This window comes from Polyodon spathula, chromosome 16, assembly GCF_017654505.1.
Source record: "Polyodon spathula isolate WHYD16114869_AA chromosome 16, ASM1765450v1, whole genome shotgun sequence".
Classification (NCBI taxonomy): Eukaryota; Metazoa; Chordata; class Actinopteri; order Acipenseriformes; family Polyodontidae; genus Polyodon; species Polyodon spathula.
The window spans coordinates 21,587,945-21,611,147 of record NC_054549.1 but is presented as its reverse complement, the minus strand read 5'-3'; the positions used below and the strand labels follow the sequence as shown (position 1 = coordinate 21,611,147).

Sequence of the window (23,203 nt, the reverse complement as noted above, 5' to 3'; positions counted from 1 at the left end):
CACTCCAGCGCAAACGGAGCGTTGGCCAGCGGAGGGGCGACCGGAGGGGGACCCGGTCCCGCAACACCGCCGCTGGTCAGGGCAAGTTACCCAGAAAGAGAGACGTGGACCCGGCAGATGGATTTTATAATGTCCTGCGTGGGATTTGCCGTGGGCTTGGGCAATGTTTGGCGATTTCCTTACCTTTGCTACAAAAACGGAGGAGGTAGGATATCTCTATTAATGAAATTATGCCATATAATATAATCTGTATACCATATAACCATTTTAATACATGCGATATTGAAAATATGGACACAATGCATGTATTATATATATATCGCTTTTTATTTCCATTGTTTTGTATGGGTGTAAAATGGCACCGGGCTCATATGAAGCTGTCATGCATTTGCCGGTGTTTCCAAATGTCCCCTTTTATAAAGATTAGAAGCCAAACATTTATTTATTTATTTATTTTTTATGAGGTCGCCACGCGTGAAAGAATTTATACCACTTAAGTCAAATCTGTGTTAAAACAGAAAGAAATCGATTAAACTCACTAGCTCTGATAAAGAGTTCGGGCTCATTTCATCATTATCTGCTTCTAATTCCGGTGGTAAAGATCCAGCACTGTTTGGATGGGTTGAGTACAACACAGTGTCTATCTATCTATCTCTCTCTCCATATCTATCTCTCTATCTATCTATCTATCTATATATATATATATATATATATATATATATATATATATATATATATATATATATATATATATATATATATATATCTATCTATCTATCTATCTATCTATCTATCTATCTATATATCTATATATATATATATATATATATATATATATATATATATATATATATATATATATATATAATTGTTTGCAAATAATATATGGGTCAGTTGGTAATACAATATAATAAGTCTCTATTTTATTCAGCACGCATTCAAAGTCTCTTTCGCATATAAATGTATCAGTCTCATGCACATTCATTCTGTATTAACACATATACAATGAATCAATTACTAAAATCCCAAACTTTTAAACGTCAACCCTAAAGTTAAACATTTAGGACAATTAACAGAATCTGACGTCACGTATGCAAGGCTATTTCAAGTCTCGCTCTATTTAATTTTAAGTACCAGGTTGTTTTTTTTTTGAAGAAGAAAATCGGAACATAAATCGTTTAATTTTTTGATAAACTTTCAGGCTCCAGACATTCTTTTCATATCGGTCTACTTTGTAATTTTTTGCTCTCTCTCTATGCATTCTCATTCTATCTGCTTAAATAACGAATTATAATCTATTTTCAACCAGCACTCAATTTAATTTCTCAAAGCAGACAGATCACAAACTTACTTACTAGGTGTAATGTAACACTGGCACTAGAGCCCAATGTTATATCTGCCTGGCCCATTCTAGTTTCAGGAACACTGATGAAGGCATTTGTGGCTAGCTGATCCATTCGCATCATCCATTAAATAAGACAATCACTCAATTGCCTATTTTGGCAACTGCCCAAGATTTCCAGCGGTTTGATTTCATACACGCAACAAATCAAAACTACAGAAGCAATGGGGGTGTTCTAATGCATTTGCGTAACTGCATACGTTAAAGTATAATATGAAGAAGCGATCAGCTCTTAAAAACTGATCGCCTTTAATTTGAGGCTCTTGTCTGCGGAGGGATCATATATGATTCAACACCGTGTCGCTCTGTTCAAACTGACTTAATAATGCGAGACCATTTTGAGTCAGTGAAGTGAGAACAGCACTGTCTTGTTTTATTGTCAGTGTGGATTACGATTTATATGTGACGGTGTCTATAATTACAATGAAACTGATCAATACAATTCTAGCATAGCCCCTTGACCGCAAATGCAGGCTAGCTGAAAGGAATGCATTTCAAACAGTGCCGTGTTGTACGTGTGTGCTGTGTTGCTTTACGGTCTTCCAGTGCTGCACTACAAAGCTTTGAAGGAGGCTGACATCACCCAATAGAATGAACTTATTTCGGTTCAAGTCGAATGAAACCTGTTGATTAATGTTAGGGTAACATTTTGAATTGCACGCGGCTTTGTGGTTTTCCGTGTAACTGATCAAAATTGAAACATGTGTGATGTTTCGAAATCTAACGTGAAATACTGTGCCGCTAGTACTGTGCAGATTGTCTCCTGTTCGATTGCCACTTCAAGGTTGCTTCAGATAGCTTGAACTTGGGATGTCTCTAAAATCAGTGTGAGCCAGATGAGGCCAGTTCTGTCTGGTCTGGTAAACGCAAGAGCACTGGATCCTGTAGCTACAGCCATCTGAAAGATGTGCTACTGCCTGCATTTGAATTTGTGAGTGCTCTAATACAGAAAGTGCTGGGCTGCAGTGTGGAAGGCAGTGGGTTTGAGGAGCTCAGTGGTTAGGGTGCTGAGCTGCAGTATGGAAGGCAGTGGGTTTGAGGAGCTCAGTGGTTAGATAAAGAAAGCGCTGGGCAGCAGTGTGGAAGGCAGTGGGTTTGAGGAGCTCACTGGTTAGATAAAGAAAGCGCTGGGTTGCAGTGTGGAAGGCAGTGGGTTGGAGGAGCTCAGTGGTTAGATAAAGAAAGCGCTGGGCTGCAGTGTGGAAGGCAGTGGGTTTGAGGAGCTCAGTGGTTAGATAAAGAAAGCGCTGGGCTGCAGTGTGGAAGGCAGTGGGTTTGAGGAGCTCAGTGGTTAGATAAAGAAAGCGCTGGGCTGCAGTGTGGAAGGCAGTGGGTTTGAGGAGCTCAGTGGTTAGATAAAGAAAGCACTGGGTTGCAGTGTGGAAGGCAGTGGGTTTGAGGAGCTCAGTGGTTAGATAAAGAAAGCGCTGGGCTGCAGTGTGGAAGGCAGTGGGTTTGAGGAGCTCAGTGGTTAGACAAAGAAAGCGCTGGGCTGCAGTGTGGAAGGCGGTGGGTTTGAGGAGCTCAGTGGTTAGATAAAGAAAGCGCTGGGCTGCAGTGTGGAAGGCAGTGGGTTGGAGGAGCTCAGTGGTTAGATAAAGAAAGCGCTGGGCTGCAGTGTGGAAGGCAGTGGGTTTGAGGAGCTCAGTGGTTAGATAAAGAAAGCGCTGGGCTGCAGTGTGGAAGGCAGTGGGTTTGAGGAGCTCAGTGGTTAGATAAAGAAAGCGCTGGGCTGCAGTGTGGAAGGCAGTGGGTTTGAGGAGCTCAGTGGTTAGACAAAGAAAGTGCTGGGCTGCAGTGTGGAAGGCAGTGGGTTTGAGGAGCTCAGTGGTTAGATAAAGAAAGCGCTGGGCTGCAGTGTGGAAGGCAGTGGGTTTGAGGAGCTCAGTGGTTAGATAAAGAAAGCACTGGGTTGCAGTGTGGAAGGCAGTGGGTTGGAGGAGCTCAGTGGTTAGATAAAGAAAGCGCTGGGCTGCAGTGTGGAAGGCAGTGGGGTTTGAGGAGCTCAGTGGTTAGATAAAGAAAGCGCTGGGCTGCAGTGTGGAAGGCAGTGGGTTTGAGGAGCTCAGTGGTTAGATAAAGAAAGTGCTGGGCTGCAGTGTGGAAGGCAGTGGGTTTGAGGAGCTCAGTGGTTAGAGAAAGAAAGCACTGGGCTGCAGTGTGGAAGGCGGTGGGTTTGAGGAGCTCAGTGGTTAGATAAAGAAAGCGCTGGGCTGCAGTGTGGAAGGCAGTGGGTTTGAGGAGCTCAGTGGTTAGATAAAGAAAGCGCTGGGCTGCAGTGTGGAAGGCAGTGGGTTTGAGGAGCTCAGTGGTTAGAGAAAGAAAGCGCTGGGCTGCAGTGTGGAAGGTATCACCTCTTGTACAAACATCTCTAATAAAAATTTCTAAAAGAACATCCAGAAAAGCTGGACTTGGTTCAAGACAAACAAAGAAAAAATGGGTTTTTCCACAACCTTATAACACCTGTCTGTTTCTAACCTGAAAGGGAGACACTGTCTTTACTACCAAGCAGAGACCGATGACACTCAAACTGCACAACCAAAGCAAATGTCCTCCTTATTTGCCTATCCAGCTGAGTTATGAGTTAAGTTAAATATAATTCAGCTTATTCCCCCAAGAGCTACCTTTCACACATAGCTTGACTGTCTTTTTTCACACTTTCAGTCAAACCCGCTTAATATCACTCACGTTAGCCTCGTTATTATCACCAGTTCATAATCTGAGCCAACAGGGACAAGCTATCCATAACAGAATCACTTAGATTATTGCCACGTAGGTTATTTTAATCTGTGACAGTTCATAAATCTCAATATCAAACTGGGGCCGGTTCCATCTGCAGTCTGCAATCTCCAAATGGAAATTACACAACAAGTCAAAGCTCATGTGTATGTGGCACGTTTCTGTAGCACTGCTATTTATAAATGCATTCACCAACCTCCAATATTTCCTGACGGCTTTCAAATTCACCCCTCATATTTCCACAGTCCGAGATTTCAAACCAGCCTCTTGCGCCCTTCGCATTGGAAGCTTGTTAGTTGACTTCCACCTTCAGTGTGGAGCGGCCGAGTTCTGCCAGCCTGCACTCCTAAATAGGAGGGATGGACGATTGAAATGGATTTGATCTCAGCTCTGCTGCTGATGACAATCGAGTCTGGCCACTTGGGTATTTGAGTCCCAGTTGAAATGAGTTTGCTGATGGAAACAAAAGAGTCTGATTTGAACAGAGTTAAACAGAACATTAGTGAACAGATTCACTGTGGTCTGTTCTGTTGATCGGGTGGTAACAGATGCAAATTTTACACTCACAAGACTTGCAGGCACAGTTAGCAAACGGTAACCTTATTTGAACCTGCCTAGATCAATAGGATTGATCCCATTACCTTCAGAAAAGACCATTGCTTGAGGGAATTTGTTTTACCTTCATGGCCCAGTTTGACCTTCCAGAGGGAAATCAATAGACCTCAGAGGTTAATCCATAGACAAAAAATTGGATCTTATAGTTATGCAAGAGATATAGCATTAGACCTAATGCTTCAAGCACCCATATGCGCTTCAAATTCTGTGGATCGGGAGGTTTCTCGTGTCTTATTGTTGGTGGCAGTAGCTGCATGACCACCTTTGCCTCGCTGTGTTTCAGGTTTGAACGATACCAGCGACTGATCTGATGAACTGGAGAGACAAACGAGTCACTTTCTTACTCACAGGTGTCGCATCCTAAAAATACATAGTGTTACTTTCGTCATACAATCGTTCATCGTTTGAAATCCTGTATAATTCAGACAAAAAAGGTCCCGGATCTCGGAACCCCTCCTAGTACCTGCTATAAAACTCAATACCGCATTCCTTCGAATTTAAGACGATTGAAAACCCCATGAATTAGCAATGCAAAAAAAAAAACCAAGCAATTCAAATGAATCTAACTCTTTAAGATAACTGTTATTTCAGTATCAAGTTGTTGGGAGTCAGCAAAAGAGGCTTTGATATCTTTGCCAGTTAGAAAGGAAAGCTACAACATTTATACAATGGTGCATTGGCTTTGCAGAGACTGGGGTGGGCTAAAAAAAACAAAAATCACTAACCTAAAAGAAAAAATGTTGTTTTTTTTTGTTTGATCTCCTTAAAACTGGCCAGTTCCCCAAACGTTTGAACAACTAGGCTCCGGCTAAAATCAAAGATCCCCTTGTTCAGTTCTCCTGGCTCAGATGCCAGTTTGAGCTGAGTACCAACCGCTGCCAGTATCAACCAGACTACCACCCTGAAAGATCCATTTACGTACAAAACCGCCACACCGCGCATCAGTCTGTAAACGAAGTGAGAATGTCGCTTTCAATCTCAGCCCTGTGCCAGCTCGACTGACTCAAAATCCAATTACTCTCTTAACTTCTCTGTTCTGTTTTTTGTCTTCTGCAAAACTTCTCTCTCTTGGCTTTTTCAAAACTCTGCTGGAATGCAAACTATGCGGTGAGCGCAAACAAAGTCTTTTAAATCATCTTCCCAGAGCAGTTCACAAAACCTTACAGATTTTTTTTTTTTTTTTTTTAAAAGATCATTGATTAATCAGATCAAGTTTGCAGGTCACAAAACTGCTTACCATCGGTTTTATTAATGTAACAGCCTACTTTGTAAATTTTTTTGAGTTTTTTAAACTGGAATCACGTACCTGCTATTTAAATTTTCTCTTAAAATAGGAGACAATTATCTATTCGGGGCTACCAAGATATTTAGCGAGCCAGTATAGTCTGAGAGAAGTTATCCAGCAACAAACTCCCTGTTCCCAGCTGTGAAAAAGGAGAACGTTCTACTTCTGAGATGTCTTGCTCGTTAAAATAATTAGCATATTTTTTTTAAAAAGAGGAGGCTATTATTTATCCAGAGATACTATTTAATAGGTTAGGTGTCTGAGTGAGGAAAAATGAACTCTATACTCCTGTTCTTGCTATAAAATATTGAATTAAAAAATATATACCTATGAACATAATTTAGTGGACCACCATCACAAAGCGCTTTACAAGATACAAGACTAGGGTGTGTGAACGATGCATCAGCTGCAGAGTCACTCACAACAACGTCTCACCCCAAAGATGCAGCACAAGGAGGTTCAGTGACTTGCTCAGGGTCACACACAGCGAGTCAGGGGCTGAGCTGGGATTTGAACCTCCTGGTTACAAGCCTGTTTCTTTAACCACTGGACCACACAGCCTCCTGAAATCTATATAGTTAGTGGTTAATCTATACGTTGACCGATTTAACCAGTCAATGTATAGATTTACCAGCTCACACACAGGCATTGAGATTAGGTCCAATAGGTTGTTTAGAAAGCTAACGTTGACAATGTCTTTGAGTGCCCTTCAAGGTTCTGGTTTAGCTCTTATCAACCGCTGTTATCTTCATAGATTTCCTTCTGACCTCCAGCTTACTGTGAGGTTTAGGGATCAGGTCAATGATTAACTGAAGTGGGTTTTGATTAAGACAGCAGAGGCCACAGGAAACCAGGACAGTGGAGTGGTTCCTGGGAAATGCCAAAATCAGGCAATGCCCCTGTGGCACTATTGCTAGTACAGAACTCATGCCACTGTCCGTCTGTCTGCATTGCCACTAGTAATCATTTGGGAGGGGTATAGTTATATGCTGTGGTCCCATTCTACCAGCCTCATCCCATTGAAGCTGCCCTTGTGCTACCATTGTGCTACCCAGAATCATTGCCATTCTAGTGCCACTGTCTGTCTGTGTTACAAACTGCTGTCCTTTTCCGCTTCGTATCTGACCTGCTGCTTTAGTGTCAATTCAGGATTCTTGTGCTCAGATCCAGTATTTGTGGCTAATTAGATTTCATTCTTAGATCTCTTGCCAGATTATGCCAGCTCTCTTAGGAAATAGTTTCACTAGCTCAAGAGGCATTACTTATTACCAAGCCACGGAGGGTCAAAGTTTCACTTCACTGGGATTCAGTCGCGTGCAAGTCTGATCTTGAACTGCATGTTTAGTTTCCCATAAAACACAATCACAACAAAGAGGAACCTGGGTGAGTTGGGAATCGTGGAATAACTAACTACAGTACTCTGTGAACGATGGTGGTTCAGAGAGTATAAGAGCCTGTCTTTCTCTTTCTCTCCTCCACCAGCCCAGAGCAAAGGGAGGCTGTTCAGAGAGTATAAGAGCCCCCCTTTCTCTTTCTCTGCTTCACCAGCCCAGAGCAGATGGAGGCTGTTCAGAGAGTATAAGAGCCTCCCTTTCCCTTTCTCTTTCTGTAGTCCACCAGCACAGAGCAGAGGGAGGCTGTTCAGAGAGTATAAGAGCCTGCCTTTCTCTTTCTCTGCTCCACCAGCACAGAGCAGAGGGAGGCTGTTCAGAGAGTATAAGAGCCTGCCTTTCTCTTTCTCTGCTCCACCAGCACAGAGCAGAGGGAGGCTGTTCAGAGAGTATAAGAGCCCCCCTTTCTCTTTCTCTGCTTCACCAGCCCAGAGCAGATGGAGGCTGTTCAGAGAGTATAAGAGCCTCCCTTTCTCTTTCTGTAGTCCACCAGCACAGAGCAGAGGGAGGCTGTTCAGAGAGTATAAGAGCCTGTCTTTCTCTTTCTCTGCTCTACCAGCACAGAGCAGAGGGAGGCTGTTCAGAGAGTATAAGAGCCTGTCTTTCTCTTTCTCTGCTCCACCAGCACAGAGCAGAGGGAGGCGAGTATAAGAGCCTCCCTTTCTCTTTCTCTGCTCCACCAGCACAGAGCAGGGGGAGGCTGTTCAGAGAGTATAAGAGCACTGTTCTCTCTCTCTCTCTCTGTGCTTCACCAGCACTGAGCAGAGGAGATGTTTTTCCACAGAAGGTTGCAATCATATTAAAATGTCACATTTAATTTCTGACAGAAAGCAAGGTGGCGGATTTGGAGCTGAAGAACTCGTCTCTAACATCATGCCTGCTTGTACTGGCAGCCAGATTCAGCAGCTTTGGAATGGCCATTGGATCATACAGCGGCACTGCAGACTGAACAACTACTGTAGTGTTACAGCTTTAAATGTCTTTGTGTAATTGTGCAGATAACCTTTGCCTTGCTGATTCGTCTGCTTTATGGCGTTACAACTGCTCGATCACGTGAATCAAGGCTTATGCTCTTTTAACACCTGCATTATATATAGCTGCTACTTCCTTAAAACATGACCCGAGTCACGTAGCACAGTGTAATATACAGTGGCTTGAATTCGTTTGTTTGTCTGTCTGGGAAAGGTAGCAATGCCAAGCTCTTTCTTTCTTTCTTTAGCTACTCAAACCCACTGCCTTCCACACTGCAGCCCAGCGCTTTCTTTATCTAACCACTGAGCTCCTCAAACCCACTGCCTTCCACACTGCAGCCCAGCGCTTTCTTTATCTAACCACTGAGCTCTTCAAACCCACTGCCTTCCACACTGCAGCCCAGCGCTTTCTTTATCTAACCACTGAGCTCCTCAAACCCACTGCCTTCCACACTGCAGCCCAGCGCTTTCTTTATCTAACCACTGAGCTCCTCAAACCCACTGCCTTCCACACTGCAGCCCAGCGCTTTCTTTATCTAACCACTGAGCTCCTCAAACCCACTGCCTTCCACACTGCAGCCCAGCGCTTTCTTTCTCTAACCACTGAGCTCTTCAAACCCACTGCCTTCCACACTGCAGCCCAGCGCTTTCTTTCTCTAACCACTGAGTTCCTCAAACCCACTGCCTTCCACACTGCAGCCCAGCGCTTTCTTTCTTTCTTTCTCTCTTTCTCTAACCACTAAAATACTCAAACCCTCGGCCTTCCACACTACACCTCCCTAGGGCCACTTTCACAAACCTTATTAGCGGTCTGAGAAATCAAGTTTATGTCAAAAAAGCTGGAATCTAGCTAGAAAGGCACGGTCCGATATCATACTGAACTATCAAGAATGTACACAGCCTAGGGGCTCATCCGGTAAAAGCACTCCGCGTGGAGTGCAGGATGCACACCATAGCCTGGAGGTCGCCAATTCGAGTCAGGGCTAGTCTACAGCCGAACGTGGATGGAAGCTCCCAGGGGGTTGGCGCACAATTGGACCAGCGCCGCCTGGGGTGAGGGAAGGTTAGGTCGGGTCCCCAGCCTCAGCTCACCGTGCACCAGCGCCCCCTGTGGTCTGTCCAGGTGCCTGCAGGCTTGCCTGTAAGCTGCACAGAGCTGTCCTCAGACGCTGTAGCTCTGAGGCAGCTGCACGGTGAGTCTGCGGCTGACGACACACTCTTCAGAGGTCCAGTGCCCGTTCGCAGAAGGCTAAGAAAATGACCCACCCCCCCCCCCCCCCCAAAAAAAAAAAAAAAAAAAAATAATTGGACACTGCTAAATTGGGGAGAAAATAACAAAAAAAGAAATTAAAAATACAGCCTGGAGTTGAGACTGGAGCACACACAGCAAGGCACGTACTCTGCTAATATAATTTTGCTGACTTTCTGATCATTTATCTTAAGCAGTGAGACATAACAGCTACTCCCTATCCTGAGATTTATACTGGCGTGAGTCCTTGGCAGCCTGTGCTGTTATTATGACCATGACTGTGGCGACAGGGGAGGGGTTTTTTTTGCTATACAATCCCATTTCTATTTGCCACCGATCACTGCCTCCATTTCTGTAATGGGAAAGATATTTTCTGTTCTGTGCTATTCCTGGAATTACCTGGTCGCAAAAAAAAAAAAACAATTCCAAAGTTGCTACATTCCACACTGCAGCCCGGCGCTTTCTTTATCTAACCACTGAGCTCCTCAAACCCACTGCCTTCCACACTGCAGCCCGGCGCTTTCTTTATCTAACCACTGAGCTCCTCAAACCCACTGCCTTCCACACTGCAGCCCGGCGCTTTCTTTATCTAACCACTGAGCTCCTCAAACCCACTGCCTTCCACACTGCAGCCCAGCGCTTTCTTTATCTAACCACTGAGCTCCTCAAACCCACTGCCTTCCACACTGCAGCCCAGCGCTTTCTTTATCTAACCACTGAGCTCCTCAAACCCACTGCCTTCCACACTGCAGCCCAGCGCTTTCTTTATCTAACCACTGAGCTCCTCAAACCCACTGCCTTCCACACTGCAGCCCAGCGCTTTCTTTATCTAACCACTGAGCTCCTCAAACCCACTGCCTTCCACACTGCAGCCCAGCGCTTGCTTTCTTTCTTTCTTTCTTTCTTTCTTTCTTTCTTTCTTTCTTTCTTTCTTTCTTTCTTTCTTTCTTTCTTTCTTTCTTTTTCTTTCTCTCTTTCTTTCTTTCTGTCTTTCTTTCTTTCTTACCCAGTTATAAACATAAAAATACCACACCCTACAAGGGAATTTTCCCCCTTCATAGTAAATGTGTTACAATGGCAATTTGCACAGAAATAGGTGTACCCATAAAAGGTGTTAAAAATCATACAGAGGTCAGCAGCAATTTTAGATCCCTGTGCTTGATAAGGGGCGCAGGGGTCGGGCAAGGGTCAGCTGGCAGTTGCTGTGCAAATGGGAGGGTCCAGCGGCCAGGGCGGTCATCACAGAGACATACAATGGGCCTTCAGCCATCTGCCGGGTGATGTCAGCGCTTGATCGCACATGACAGGGGGATTAAGAGAAGTGTCGGCTAATCTTTTAATCCAGATTCGCTGGCTAGCGCCCAAGTCTGCACTGGAACCAGTCACCATTCAAATGTATTAATAGCCACAGTTCTCTGTAGTAATATATATATATTAGCAACTATTTATCAGTCATGCAATTGATTCGCATCCCACTGATTTGCAAAACCGTAACATTAGAAGTCTCATGCATTTCATCATGTGTGGCTAAGGATTCTTTTTTTTTTTTTTTAATGAATTGCATGTGTGACCCATTAAAGTCATCAAATAAATCAGACACTCGCTAATTTGCCTGCTTTGACAATTTTACATGATTTTCAGTTGCAGTGGACCTACATAGGATTGTCAAGTGTGAAAGGGGCTTAAGAGGCAGCTATAATTTAGCTGTTCAGTCATTGCTGACACTGAGTCTTGCACTAGCAGAATCAGAGTCATTATTCAAGCGCTTGACAACGGCTGCGACAAAGTTTAAACGATGACAATTTTGTCGGTGGCATTACAGGAGCTGCTTGCAAGCCGTTGAAAAGTGTTCTGCTAACTAAACCCGCAGTAGATTGGGAGCGACCTAAAAAAATCTTTGCATATTAACTAGAAGCTGTTAAAAACATTGCAGGACACCAAAGCAAAACAGAGAACTGAAAGATTTAGTACAAAAAAAAAAAAAACCAGGCAACGGTGTTTGTTTCGGTCGTGCGTCATTCAATCCACATATTACACACAAACAGAATGCCGACCTACTGATGCAAGCCTTTCTGACTCTCGACAAGTCCTTCCCCCTTTTCTGCAGCCTTTTTGTGACAAGACCAACAGGCTGCAGTTACGTAAGCAGAGGACTCACGTGCTGTATAGTTTAGCTGCACGACTGACCCTGCTTGGTTCATTCAGTCCACTGGATAGTGCTGCAGATTATCTCCAATTCTCTCTCTCTCTCTCTCTCTCTCAATGCTAAGCTCCCAGTGCTGTCCATACTGATTCACCTGGTTAGGGATTATAGCTTCTAATAATAATAATAATAATAATAATAATATCTTTATTTTTATATAGCACCTTTCATAGCGGACCACCATCACAAAGTGCTTTACAAGGTACGAGACTAGGGTATGTGAACTATGCATCAGCTCTCACCCCAAAGACGCAGCACAAGGAGGTTCAGTGACTTGCTCAGGGTCACACACAGTGAGTCAAGTGGCTGAGCTGGGATTTGAACCTCCTGGTTACAAGCCTGTTTCTTTAACCACTGGACCACACTGCCTCCTGTGGCTTGTCATTTCAGTACATTGTTACTATTTATATGTACACTCAGTCAAACAGTTATGATTATTATTATTATTATTATTATTATTATTATTATTATTATTATTATTATTATTCTAATCAAACTTATATTATTGTATCACTAATTAATGGTGAGAAGCTCCAGATAATAATAAAATAATAATAATAATAATAATAATAATAAAAGCATCATATTGGTACTTGTATTTGAGTTGCTGTACCGTACTACCATATCCTGACTATACAGTAGCACACTGTAATATTATATACAGGACAATGTGATGAATAGCAGTGTGCAAGTTTAATGGAACACCCAGATTTGTCACTGATCATGAAAACACCTCTGGGTGTGAGAATTTCAATTTCCGCTCAGTAATCAGCGATATAGAAACAGCAGGCACTCCTGTGTGAAAACGTTAGACCCCTTTGTGCTTCAATGAGGCGTCTTAAAACAACTGCAAGAAACTCTCAAGGCATTTTACCATCTGTGGCTGTGTGTTCCTTTTCTCTTGAATTGCGGCTTATTAAAATCAGTTAAATTAGACCGTCACTAATTTGCCTATTTTTGACCATTTCCCAAGATTTTCACTTTCAGTGGTTTGATTTCATATGCGGAACAAAAGTACAGAAGCAATGGGGGTGGTCTAATACATTTGCACACAGCTGTCTGTGTACAGGGGAATGGACTGCCTTACTGGTTGATGTTAACATTACTTCCTGAGGATATCAGGTCAACAAAATACGGGGGGGGGGGGGGGGTCGGTCTGTGTGTGCATGCTTTTGCACATCCCTGGAGAGACACTTATCCTGCTGCTGTCCGTCACGACCATGGATGGAGGATGAAGGATAGCTGTCAGTGCCATGCTTGTTAAAGGGATGGTTGAAAGCCCCAGGGTACAGAACCAGTCCAATCTAAAGCACGGCTCTGTTTCTCTTTTTCTCAGGAGTCTTCCTCATCCCCTATATTATTATCGGACTGCTAGGCGGCATCCCCATCTTCTTCCTGGAGATCGCACTGGGACAGTTCATGAAGGCAGGCAGCATCAATGTGTGGAACATCGCCCCTCTGTTTAAAGGTCAGTCACAGATCCAAGAAAGGGTGATGAGCAGCGACCACCAGTTCTGACCACTTTCATTTCTGTCCCCTTCGTAACTGTCAGGGCAGAAAATACTGTTGTGCCCGCAGTGATCCTTCCTTACCTTAGTTTTTCTGGATGGTAAAGACCAAACACTGTATTCCAGCAATGTAAATAAGACTCCTGTTGCACAGCATTTTCACCCATTTCAGGTTTTGCTACCAGCTTGATTGTCTAGGTAACAAGCTCAGGTGTGTCTTCTTAAAGTAAAACCAGGAATGGATCAACCAGCTATGCAATGGGAGTCTTATTGCCATCCCTGTGCTTTACGATTCTCTTGGTCAAGCTTGATTTTACATGGAAGTTTCTTCCAATAAAAATGTGATAAGGGTTAGGGTTTTTATTAGAGAAATACTAACGATATTGGCTCATTTCCTTATTACACTGGAGCTGTCTGGTTTCAGTATCGGAAGGTGTTCATCACAGAACCAGTTCTAAGGTTTCTCAATTGTCAATGGAAAAACTGCACTTCACAAGTCTGAGATTTTACGTCTGGAAGGGCACATTCAGAGTTAAAAAAAAAAAAAAACTCTTCAAGAACGATCTGAACTGAATTTAATTACAGCAACTGTGTGGGCAATCCCAGGGGCTCACTCAATACAAACCATTGTCTAAACTCTCTCGCTAGACTAAACTCTCTCCCCCCCAAAGAGCGTTCTCCGCGCTTCGGTGAGGCCATAGGGTTAAATAGCTGTGTCGCACAATGAGAAAACAGCCACTGGCTTGGAGAGGGATTTTCTCTTCAGCTGGCCAAGCTTTTACAATCGGTGACAGAAATCTTGTCTCTTGCTGTGTGGCTGTAGTTGGTTGGAGCCAGGGACTGGGAGGGAAGCAGTGTGGCTCTAGTCTAGTGGTTAGAGCTGAGGGTCTGGGAGGGAGGGAAGCATTGTGGCCTAGTCTAGTGGTTTTTTGCTGAGGGACTGGGAGGGAGGGAAGCAGTGTGGTCTAGTCTAGTGCTTAGAGCTGAGGGACTGGGAGGGAAGCATAAGTTTAGACTAAAAGTCTTTCTCAATGTCTTCAAAGTCCCAGGCATCTGTCACTACTTATATTTCTGATCATGCCGTAGATGCTAAATTACGAGATACGAAAAGAAAATTCATACATTCAATGACAAGCTTAACATTTTTTTTTTTCGCATTTCTAAGCTTGAATCTTAGCATTGGCCTCAACGTCGGTCCGGAGACACTCATTCAGAACGTGGCAGCTGAATGGGTCTGATGACACTCCTAACTGTGTTTCCCTGTAACCAGCTTAGCCTTGAACGGATTGCCAGAATCTTATGACATCGCTACCTCTTCTCTTCTCAGGCCTGGGCTACTCCTCAATGGTCATCGTGTTCTTCTGCAACACTTACTACATCATGGTCCTGGCTTGGGGCGTCTATTACTTTGTCAAGTCCTTCAGCGCTACCCTGCCGTGGGCAACCTGCAAGAACCCGTGGAACTCCGTGGACTGCATCGAGTTCTTCCGCCACGACGAATGCCACAACGGCACGATTGGCAACGCCACCTTCGGCAACATGACCTGCGAAGAGCTGGCCAACGGGCGCTCGCCAATCATCGAGTTCTGGGAGTGAGTATCGCTGCTTAATTTAGAAACCCAGTCCTGTCATGCAAGAGGTGGCCAAGCCTGGTCCTGGAGAGCCACGGGGTCTTCTGGTTTCCGTTTCCCCATGAGTTCTCAATGACTTCACTGAATTTCAAAGGGTGTCTAAGGACCTTTTTTTATTTTATGTTCCCATGTGTTGCTACAACTGTTTAAGTATGGTGCATGTATTGTTTAAAAAAAAAAAAATTGGACCACTTTTAAATTGCAGCGCTCTCTGGCTGTTTCTTCTAGCCTAGACTTCTTAGAACTACATTTCCCATCATCCTCCTGCTCACTGGTAAATCCATCTCACTTACATATGTGAGCAGGAGGATGATGGGAAATGTAGTTTTGAGAGGTCCATGCGAGTACATGGGAAGCCATCTTGGAGAGTGGAATGCAATTTAAAAGTTTAAATAACAGTTGTCAAAATGTAAAAAAAAATAAACAATAAAATAAAAAGGTCCTTGTATATCCTTTTAATTGGTCAATACAAAAAACATGGTCTTTAGCCATTGAGCCTCAGAAACCCTGCAGGATTGTGGCTTTCCAGGACCAGGCCACCCCTGTTGATATAACTGCAATTTTGAAGCTGGTGTGAGTTTGAATCTCATCAGTCGGTTCATCAATCAATCTTTATTTTATATAGCGCCTTTCATAGTGGACCACCATCACAAAACGCTTTACAAGATAGAAAATCATATTTTACAGGGTATGCAAAATCTAACATCACCCTTCACTTTAATTGGCCATCTCGACGATCAGACCATGCCCTTTGAGATAGTGTCTGTATTGTTGGTACACGGCTGCGTTCTATGATTCTCTCAATAAAGTTCCATTGTGGGGTGAGATGTTGTTGTAAGTGACTCTGCAGCTGATGCATAGTTCACACACCCTAGTCTCGTATCTTGTAAAGCGCTTTGTGATTGTGGTCCACTATGAAAGGCGCGGTATAAAAATTAAGATTATTATATTATTATTATTATTATTATTGATGACCAGCAGCAAATACAAACCACTTCTGAATCATTCAGCATGTAAATGGTCCTCTTCCAAGCTTCCTGCGGCTTTTGTTAATGTCCGTTGCCCACTGAAGCGAGACGCCAACAGCTCAGGCAAATGGCTTGACCCATTTCAACTGGAACGTTGCAAACGAAAGCCTGTGTTAAAATAACAGAGAGCAACGACAAACGTGGGGGGTTTTTGCAAGAAAAAAAAAAGTATTTGGGAACAAGGAGAATATAATTAATAGGATAGAATCTTGGTAACTACATTCTTTTCAGCTTTCAAATACAATATTGAAACGTTCTTTCGGTTTGAAAAAGTGTGTATAATTAACCCATCAAGTACCAAATACATGTTTCTTTGAAAAAAATCCCAACGCAAGGTGCATTGATGCAATCTGATATATTCTAAACCAATATTCTAGCTTCTTTTCAGCAGTGTAAAGTGATGTATTTAAACATATATTCCCTGCCTCCTATTTTGAGGACCGTCAAGTGAGACGTGCTATTGTAATCAGAGCAGTGAAATCTCACACCAGCTATGATAATAATCTTTATATAGCGCCTTTCATAGTGGCCCACCGTCACAAAGCGCTTTATAAGATACGAGACTAGGGTGTGTGAATTATGCATCACCCCAAAGACGCAGCACAAGCAGGTTCAGTGACTTGCTCAGGGTCACACACAGCGAGTAAGAGGCTGAGCTGGGATTTGAACCTCCTGGTTACAATCCTGTTTCTTTAATCGCTGGACCACACAGCCTCCTATAAACTCAACACATAGAAAACTGAGCTTTATCATCGCTGTGGGGAGGAAAGCACTGAGAAATGTATCATTTTAAGGCTGGATTTTTAAAATTGTTTATATTGAGTCATCATAAAAGAGTAAGTTATCATAACAATATAGTCAAATAACAGGCAGCTGGCATCAGAAAAAAAAAAAAAAAAACTCCAAAAATTCCTGTTCCTCAAATGAGGACCAATGAATGGGTCACAAGTACTAATATTCTGCTTTTATTTCCCAATTGAGTTGTATGGCATCAGAAAATGTTGCATCCGTCTGTCTATGAACACGATAACTCGCCCTAATTTTACTCCAATCTTCCTCAATCTTGTATCGCACACTCCCGGGCTCCCACAGATGTTTTGGGATTGCATTTGAAAAACAGTGCTTCCAGTGAACCTGCCTCCAGCCGGGTCTAATTTCTTTGACTGTGAAACGGCACCTTTAGGAGTGAAAGAACTGGAGGCAAACACAAAGCAGCTGGATTTCCGCGTTGAAATGGTTTCTTGCTTTGCGCTGATGGTGTCCTCCCTGTGCTTTTCAGGAACAAGGTCCTGAATATCTCGGAAGGACTGGAGTACCCTGGTGTGATGAACTGGGAAGTAACGCTGTGTCTCCTAGCAACCTGGGTCATTGTGTACTTCTGTGTGTGGAAGGGAGTCAAGTCAACCGGGAAGGTAATTCCGCCTCTTGTGCTTAAACACGTCCAAAAGTTTACTGGGATAACATGATTTTCCACACCTCTCTGTGCTTTACAATGCTTCCATATGCTTTACCATACCTCTCTGTGCTTCACAATGCTCCCCTATGCTTTACCAGACCTCTCTGTGCTTTACAATGCTTCCCTATGCCTTACCATACCTCTCTGTGCTTTACAATGCTTCCCTATGCCTTACCATACCTCTCTGTGCTTTACAATGCTTTCCTATGCTTTACTGTACCTCTCTGTGCTTTGCAATGCTTCCCTATGCTTTACCGTACCTCTCTGTGCTTTACAATGCTTCCCTATGCTTTACCAGGCCTCTCTGTGCTTTACAATGCTTCCCTATGCTTTATCACCCCTCTCCTTGCTTTAGAATGCTTCCCTATGCTTTACCAGACCTCTCTGTGCTTTACAATGCCTACCTATGCTATTCTATGCTTTATTACACTTTGTTTTGCCTTTACTATGGGAAACACTTAAGAAGGATCCCTTATAACCCAACCATGGTCTCTTACTATTTAACATAATGTAATATATAATAATACAATACAATACACAGTCAAATCCTTTTTGATAAAAGTTGACTTTACCCTGAAACTTGAACTATATACCACTAGATAGTGCATTGACTACAACAGAAATGTCACTGTACTGTACCTTTTTAATACATGAAATACTTTAGACATACAGCATACGTTGCCGTGTCAGAACATTTCAGCACAGCACTGCAACTCACTCGCATGTAAAGCATCTACTCTGTTGCTTCTTGATATTAAGCGTGGGAGAGATATTGCAAGTTGTCATTCACTCCCACTACAGTCTGGCATTCAGGATATTTCAACAAAGCAATAATAAGCAGAAGCAGACTTGCTGATCCAGCGTTCAGAGAAAAGGGCTCATTACCAGGAACATCCTGGTTCAAATCCCGGTTCAGCCACTGACTCATTGCGTGCGTGCGTGTCTGTGTGTGTGTGTGTGCGTGGGTGCGTGTGTGTGTGTGTGTGTGTGCGAACCTGAGCAAGTCACTTCACCTCCTTGTGCTCCGTCCTTCGGTCGAGACGTGAAACAAACGAGGTCCTATTGGAAGTGACTCTGCAGCAGCAGCAGTTGTTGATGATGCAGAGTTCACCCCCCTAGTCTCTGCGAGTCACTGTGGATAAAAGTGTCTGCTGAATAACAATAAGTACAGAAGGAATGCCATTTTGTAGTACCACTGTTTGCATTGACATGTGTATTACTGCTTGATCTTTCTTTCTTTCTTTCTTTCTTTCTTTCTTTCTTTCTTTCTTTCTTTCTTTCTTTCTTTCTTTCTTTCTGTTATCTCTTGTTATGTCGCATTATAAAGGATCAGCAAAAAAGCTTGTGTTATCAAGGACTCTTAGAATCAAGAGTCTTTGCCAAAAAGCCTGGCAAGCTGCAATGATAACGTATTGCACATTGATCCTGAGCACAGCCCCGAAAACAAACATATCAACGTTGGACTGTCATTAAAGCCCTGTAGGAGAAAACACAGTTTATTTTGCAATACGTCTTGTGTGCTGTTGAGAAAGGTTTTTTCTTTAAACCCAAGTGATATATTAGCAGGTGATCTGATTGGGTCCCATTACATTCTGGACATTTCAGCAGGTCTAGTAAATGCTGACGTGGACCCCAGTGAGACACATTTTGACTGTATTAATAAGAACATAAGAACATAAGAAAGTTTACAAACGAGAGGAGGCCATTCGGCCCATCTTTCTCGTTTGGTTGTTAGTAGCTTATTGATCCCAAAATCTCATCAAGCAGCTTCTTGAAGGATCCCAGGGTGTCAGCTTCAACAACATTACTGGGGAGTTGATTCCAGACCCTCACAATTCTCTGTGTAAAAAAGTGTCTCCTATTTTCTGTTCTGAATGCCCCTTTTTCTAAACTCCATTTGTGACCCCTGGTCCTTATTTCTTTGTTCAGGTCGAAAAAGTCCCTTGGGTCGACACTGTCAATACCTTTTAGAATTTTGAATGCTTGAATTAGGTCGCCACTTAGACTTCTTTGTTCAAGACTGAACAGATTCAATTCTTTTAGCCTGTCTGCATATGACATGCCTTTTAAGCCCGGAATAATTCTGGTCGCTCTTCTTTGCACTCTTTCTAGAGCAGCAATATCTTTTTTATAGCGAGGTGACCAGAACTGCACACAATATTCAAGATGAGGTCTTACTAGTGCATTGTACAGTTTTAACATTACTTCCCTTGATTTAAATTCAACACTTTTCACAATGTATCCGAGCATCTTGTTAGCCTTTTTTATAGCTTCCCCACATTGTCTAGATGAAGACATTTCTGAGTCAACAAAAACACCTAGGTCTTTTTCATAGATTCCTTCTCCAATTTCAGTATCTCCCATATGATATTTATAATGTACATTTTTATTTCCTGCGTGTAGTACCTTACACTTTTCTCTATTAAATGTCATTTGCCATATGTCTGCCCAGTTCTAAATCTTGTCTAGATCATTTTGAATGACCTTTGCTGCTGCAACAGTGTTTGCCACTCCTCCTACTTTTGTGTCGTCTGCAAATTTAACAAGTTTCCTTACTATACCAGAATCTAAATCATTAATGTAGATTAGGAATAGCAGAGGACCTAATACTGATCCCTGTGGTACACCGCTGGTTACCACACTCCATTCTGAGGTTTTTCCTCTAATCAGTACTTTCTGTTTTCTACATGTTAACCACTCCCTAATCCATGTACATGCGTTTCCTTGAATCCCAACTGCGTTCAGTTTGAGAATTAATTAATTTCTATTTCTCTCTTGGCCTTTCTAACTTCCTTTTTGACTTGCGTTTGCAGTTCTGTGTACTCTTTCTGCGTACTTTCTTTTTGGTCCTTTTTTAATGCTCTGTAAAGTGCCTTTTTTCGCTGAATATTTTTTTTAATTGATCTATTAAACCATTTTGGCAGTTTAGTTTTACATTTAGATTTGTCTACTTTAGGGATATAATTGTTTTACGCCTCTAGTACTACATTTTTGAAGACCAACCATCCTTCTTCTGTGGGTGTTTTCTCTATTTTACTCCAATCTACTTCTGTTAGTCTCTGTTTCATACCTTCATAGTTTGCTTTTCTAAAATTGTAAACCTTAGCTTTAGTCATTACTTTTGGGGATTTAAAAAACTCTTCAAATGAGACCATGTTGTGGTCTGAGTTTGCCAGTGGTTCTCTGACCTCTGTTTTAGTTATTCTACCTTCGTTATTTGAAAAGACTAAATCAAGGCATGCCTCCCCTCTAGTCGGTGCCTTGACAAATTGTGTTAGGAAGCAGTCATTTGTCATTTCCACCATTTCTATTTCATCCTTCGCGCTACCCACCGGGTTTTCCCATTTTATTTGGGGGAAGTTGAAATCCCCCATTAGTATGGCTTGTCCTTTGCTACACACATTTCTAATGTCATTGTATAACAGATTATTGTGCTCACCGTCTGCTCCTATTATTATGCCTAATATAACAAGGGCGGATTATTCATCATGAAGTCTGCCACCCTCCCTGGAGTTATAGACAGAATGCCGTGTATTTAACCTTGACTCATTCAAAAAGCACTTACTGTTGCACTAGTCCCCATGGCAACGCCAATAGGAGGAGAAGGAAGGGGGGGGGGGGGGGGGGGGGGGGGGGAGTGATCATTCATGCCTTGGCCTCTCCGCGTTTCTATTGGTCGCTTTGAAAAGGTGGACTGCAGTGAGACGTGACAGCCGAGATGGCCTCTTTCTTTTCGAGGCCCAGATTTAAAGGGCTAGCGTCGCCTTTTTGGTTCCAGTCTGTAGTCAGAGACAGGCCACTTGCTTTAAAGACTGCAAATCAAAGCTTGTAAAATAAAATTATTTACCTCTTATTCACACAGGCAACATTATCTCTGTGCCCCTTTTAAAAGGCGTTCAAAGGAAGGCTTTTAAATCTATTCCTTGCCACTTATTAACATTATCAACACTACCATGGCAGTGATGGAATTAAGGCTCCCATTGCATGGCAGTTTCGGTCCATTCCTGGTTTCACTAGGAGTTTAATAATAAGGCACACCTGAGCTTGTTGCCTAGACACACTGGGGCTAATCAAGCTGGTAGTAAAACCTGGAATGGGTGATGCTGCTGTGCAGTAGGAGTCTTATTTCCACCCCTGCAATTTCACCGCGCAGCCGCCTCAGAGATACAGCGTCGGAGGACAGCTCTGGGCAGCTTACAAGCAAGCCCGCAGGCGCCCAGCCAGACCACAGGGGGCGCTGATGCACGGTGAGCCGAGGACTCCCTGGCCGACCTAAACCCTCCCCACCCCAAGTGTGACCTGTGGTGCATACCAGGGCGTGGGCTGAATTCATGCCGATTTGAACTGGCTGTGTGCGAGCCTTGTCTGATTGTTTGATGCACTTTTAATTCAAAACTCACACACCTGAACTTGTTGTCTACATACACTGTTGTTAATCAAGCTCATTGCAGTAAAACCTGGAGTGGGTGAAACTGCTTTGCAATAGGAGTCTTATTAGTTCACACAGAAAATAAGGTCAGTAACTCTATCTATCTATAATCTCCATGGCAACCACAGCTGCCAGGAAAACTGACTTAATTCTCCGTGCTCTGTGCTCTACTGGAATTTCCCATACTAAAAAGTCACTCTCAGCTTACTACAGGACTGAGTGTCAAACCAAAAAGAAACTGATACCCTTGGAATTGTGTTTAATTGACGTGATACACTGGCCAATATTTTCTCCTATGGGCAAGTCGCATACAAATTGACCCCACCGTGGGAGAACTGCAATAGCGGAAAAATCGAGCCCAGGGCATTATTATACATCATGCAACAAAATCGTGTAATGCATACAGATGTAGTTCTGTGTAAGGGTAGCTGAAGTGACTTTACATTCGAACAGCTTCTCCTCATGCAGTCCAACTGAGAAACGATAATGCAGAGATGGAAAAGGGGGCGGGGGGGAGAGAAATGCACACAATCCAAAACAACAGACTGCATTGCAATCACACAGACATCAAGGACTCGGTGGCACTGAACTGGGTGGCAGGACACTGCAGCTGCTGAAGACAGAAAGCCTGTACATCTTCTTCCTTCCTTTCCTAGGCAGGCAGTGGGCTAGTCCTGCAACACCCCCCCCCCTTAACCCTTCCTCTTTCGTGAGTTGAATTGATCTGGCGCTCTCTGGTTTTCTTTCAGATCGTGTACTTCACGGCCACGTTCCCCTACGTTGTCCTGATCATTCTACTAATCCGAGGGGTCACCCTGCCCGGAGCCTATGAAGGGATTCTCTACTATCTAAGACCAGACTGGTCCAAGCTAAAATCAGCACAGGCAAGCTTCCAAAGCAAACCAAACCTCAATTCTCGCAACACAGCGTAGCACTTGACTCGGCGTTTCCAAGTACTGTGTGTTTACAGAGCACAGCTCTGGCCAAAAGTTTTGCATCAACTGTAGAATAAACTCACCTTGCTTCATAAAGTCAAATGAATCATGCTGAATAATGTTAACATAATGATAATAATCTTTATTTTTATATAACGCCTTTCATAGTGGACCACCATCACAAAGCGCTTTACAAGATACGAGACTAGGGTGTGTGAACTATGCATCAGCTGCAGAGTCACTCACAACAACATCTCACCCCAAAGACGCAGCACAAGGAGGTTCAGTGACTCGCTCAGGGTCACACACAGCGAGTCAGGGGCTGAGCTGGGATTTGAACCTCCTGGTTATAAGCCTGTTT

The 23,203-nt window shown here is 43.2% G+C and overlaps 1 protein-coding gene across 2 annotated transcripts in view; it reads left to right on the top strand.

Moving 5' to 3' along the window:
- Positions 1 to 23,203, top strand: part of LOC121328767 (sodium- and chloride-dependent creatine transporter 1-like) — a 37,888-nt gene that overhangs the window by 1,059 nt on the left and 13,626 nt on the right. For both annotated transcript variants that reach the window (XM_041273813.1, XM_041273812.1), the window contains exons 2-6: positions 1 to 205; positions 13,192 to 13,323; positions 14,691 to 14,955; positions 17,302 to 17,434; positions 22,657 to 22,791. The exon at positions 1 to 205 is cut by the window's left edge and continues 95 nt beyond it. In XM_041273813.1, coding sequence (XP_041129747.1) covers positions 1 to 205; positions 13,192 to 13,323; positions 14,691 to 14,955; positions 17,302 to 17,434; positions 22,657 to 22,791 — 870 coding nt within the window. The remainder of the gene's footprint in view (positions 206 to 13,191; positions 13,324 to 14,690; positions 14,956 to 17,301; positions 17,435 to 22,656; positions 22,792 to 23,203) is intronic.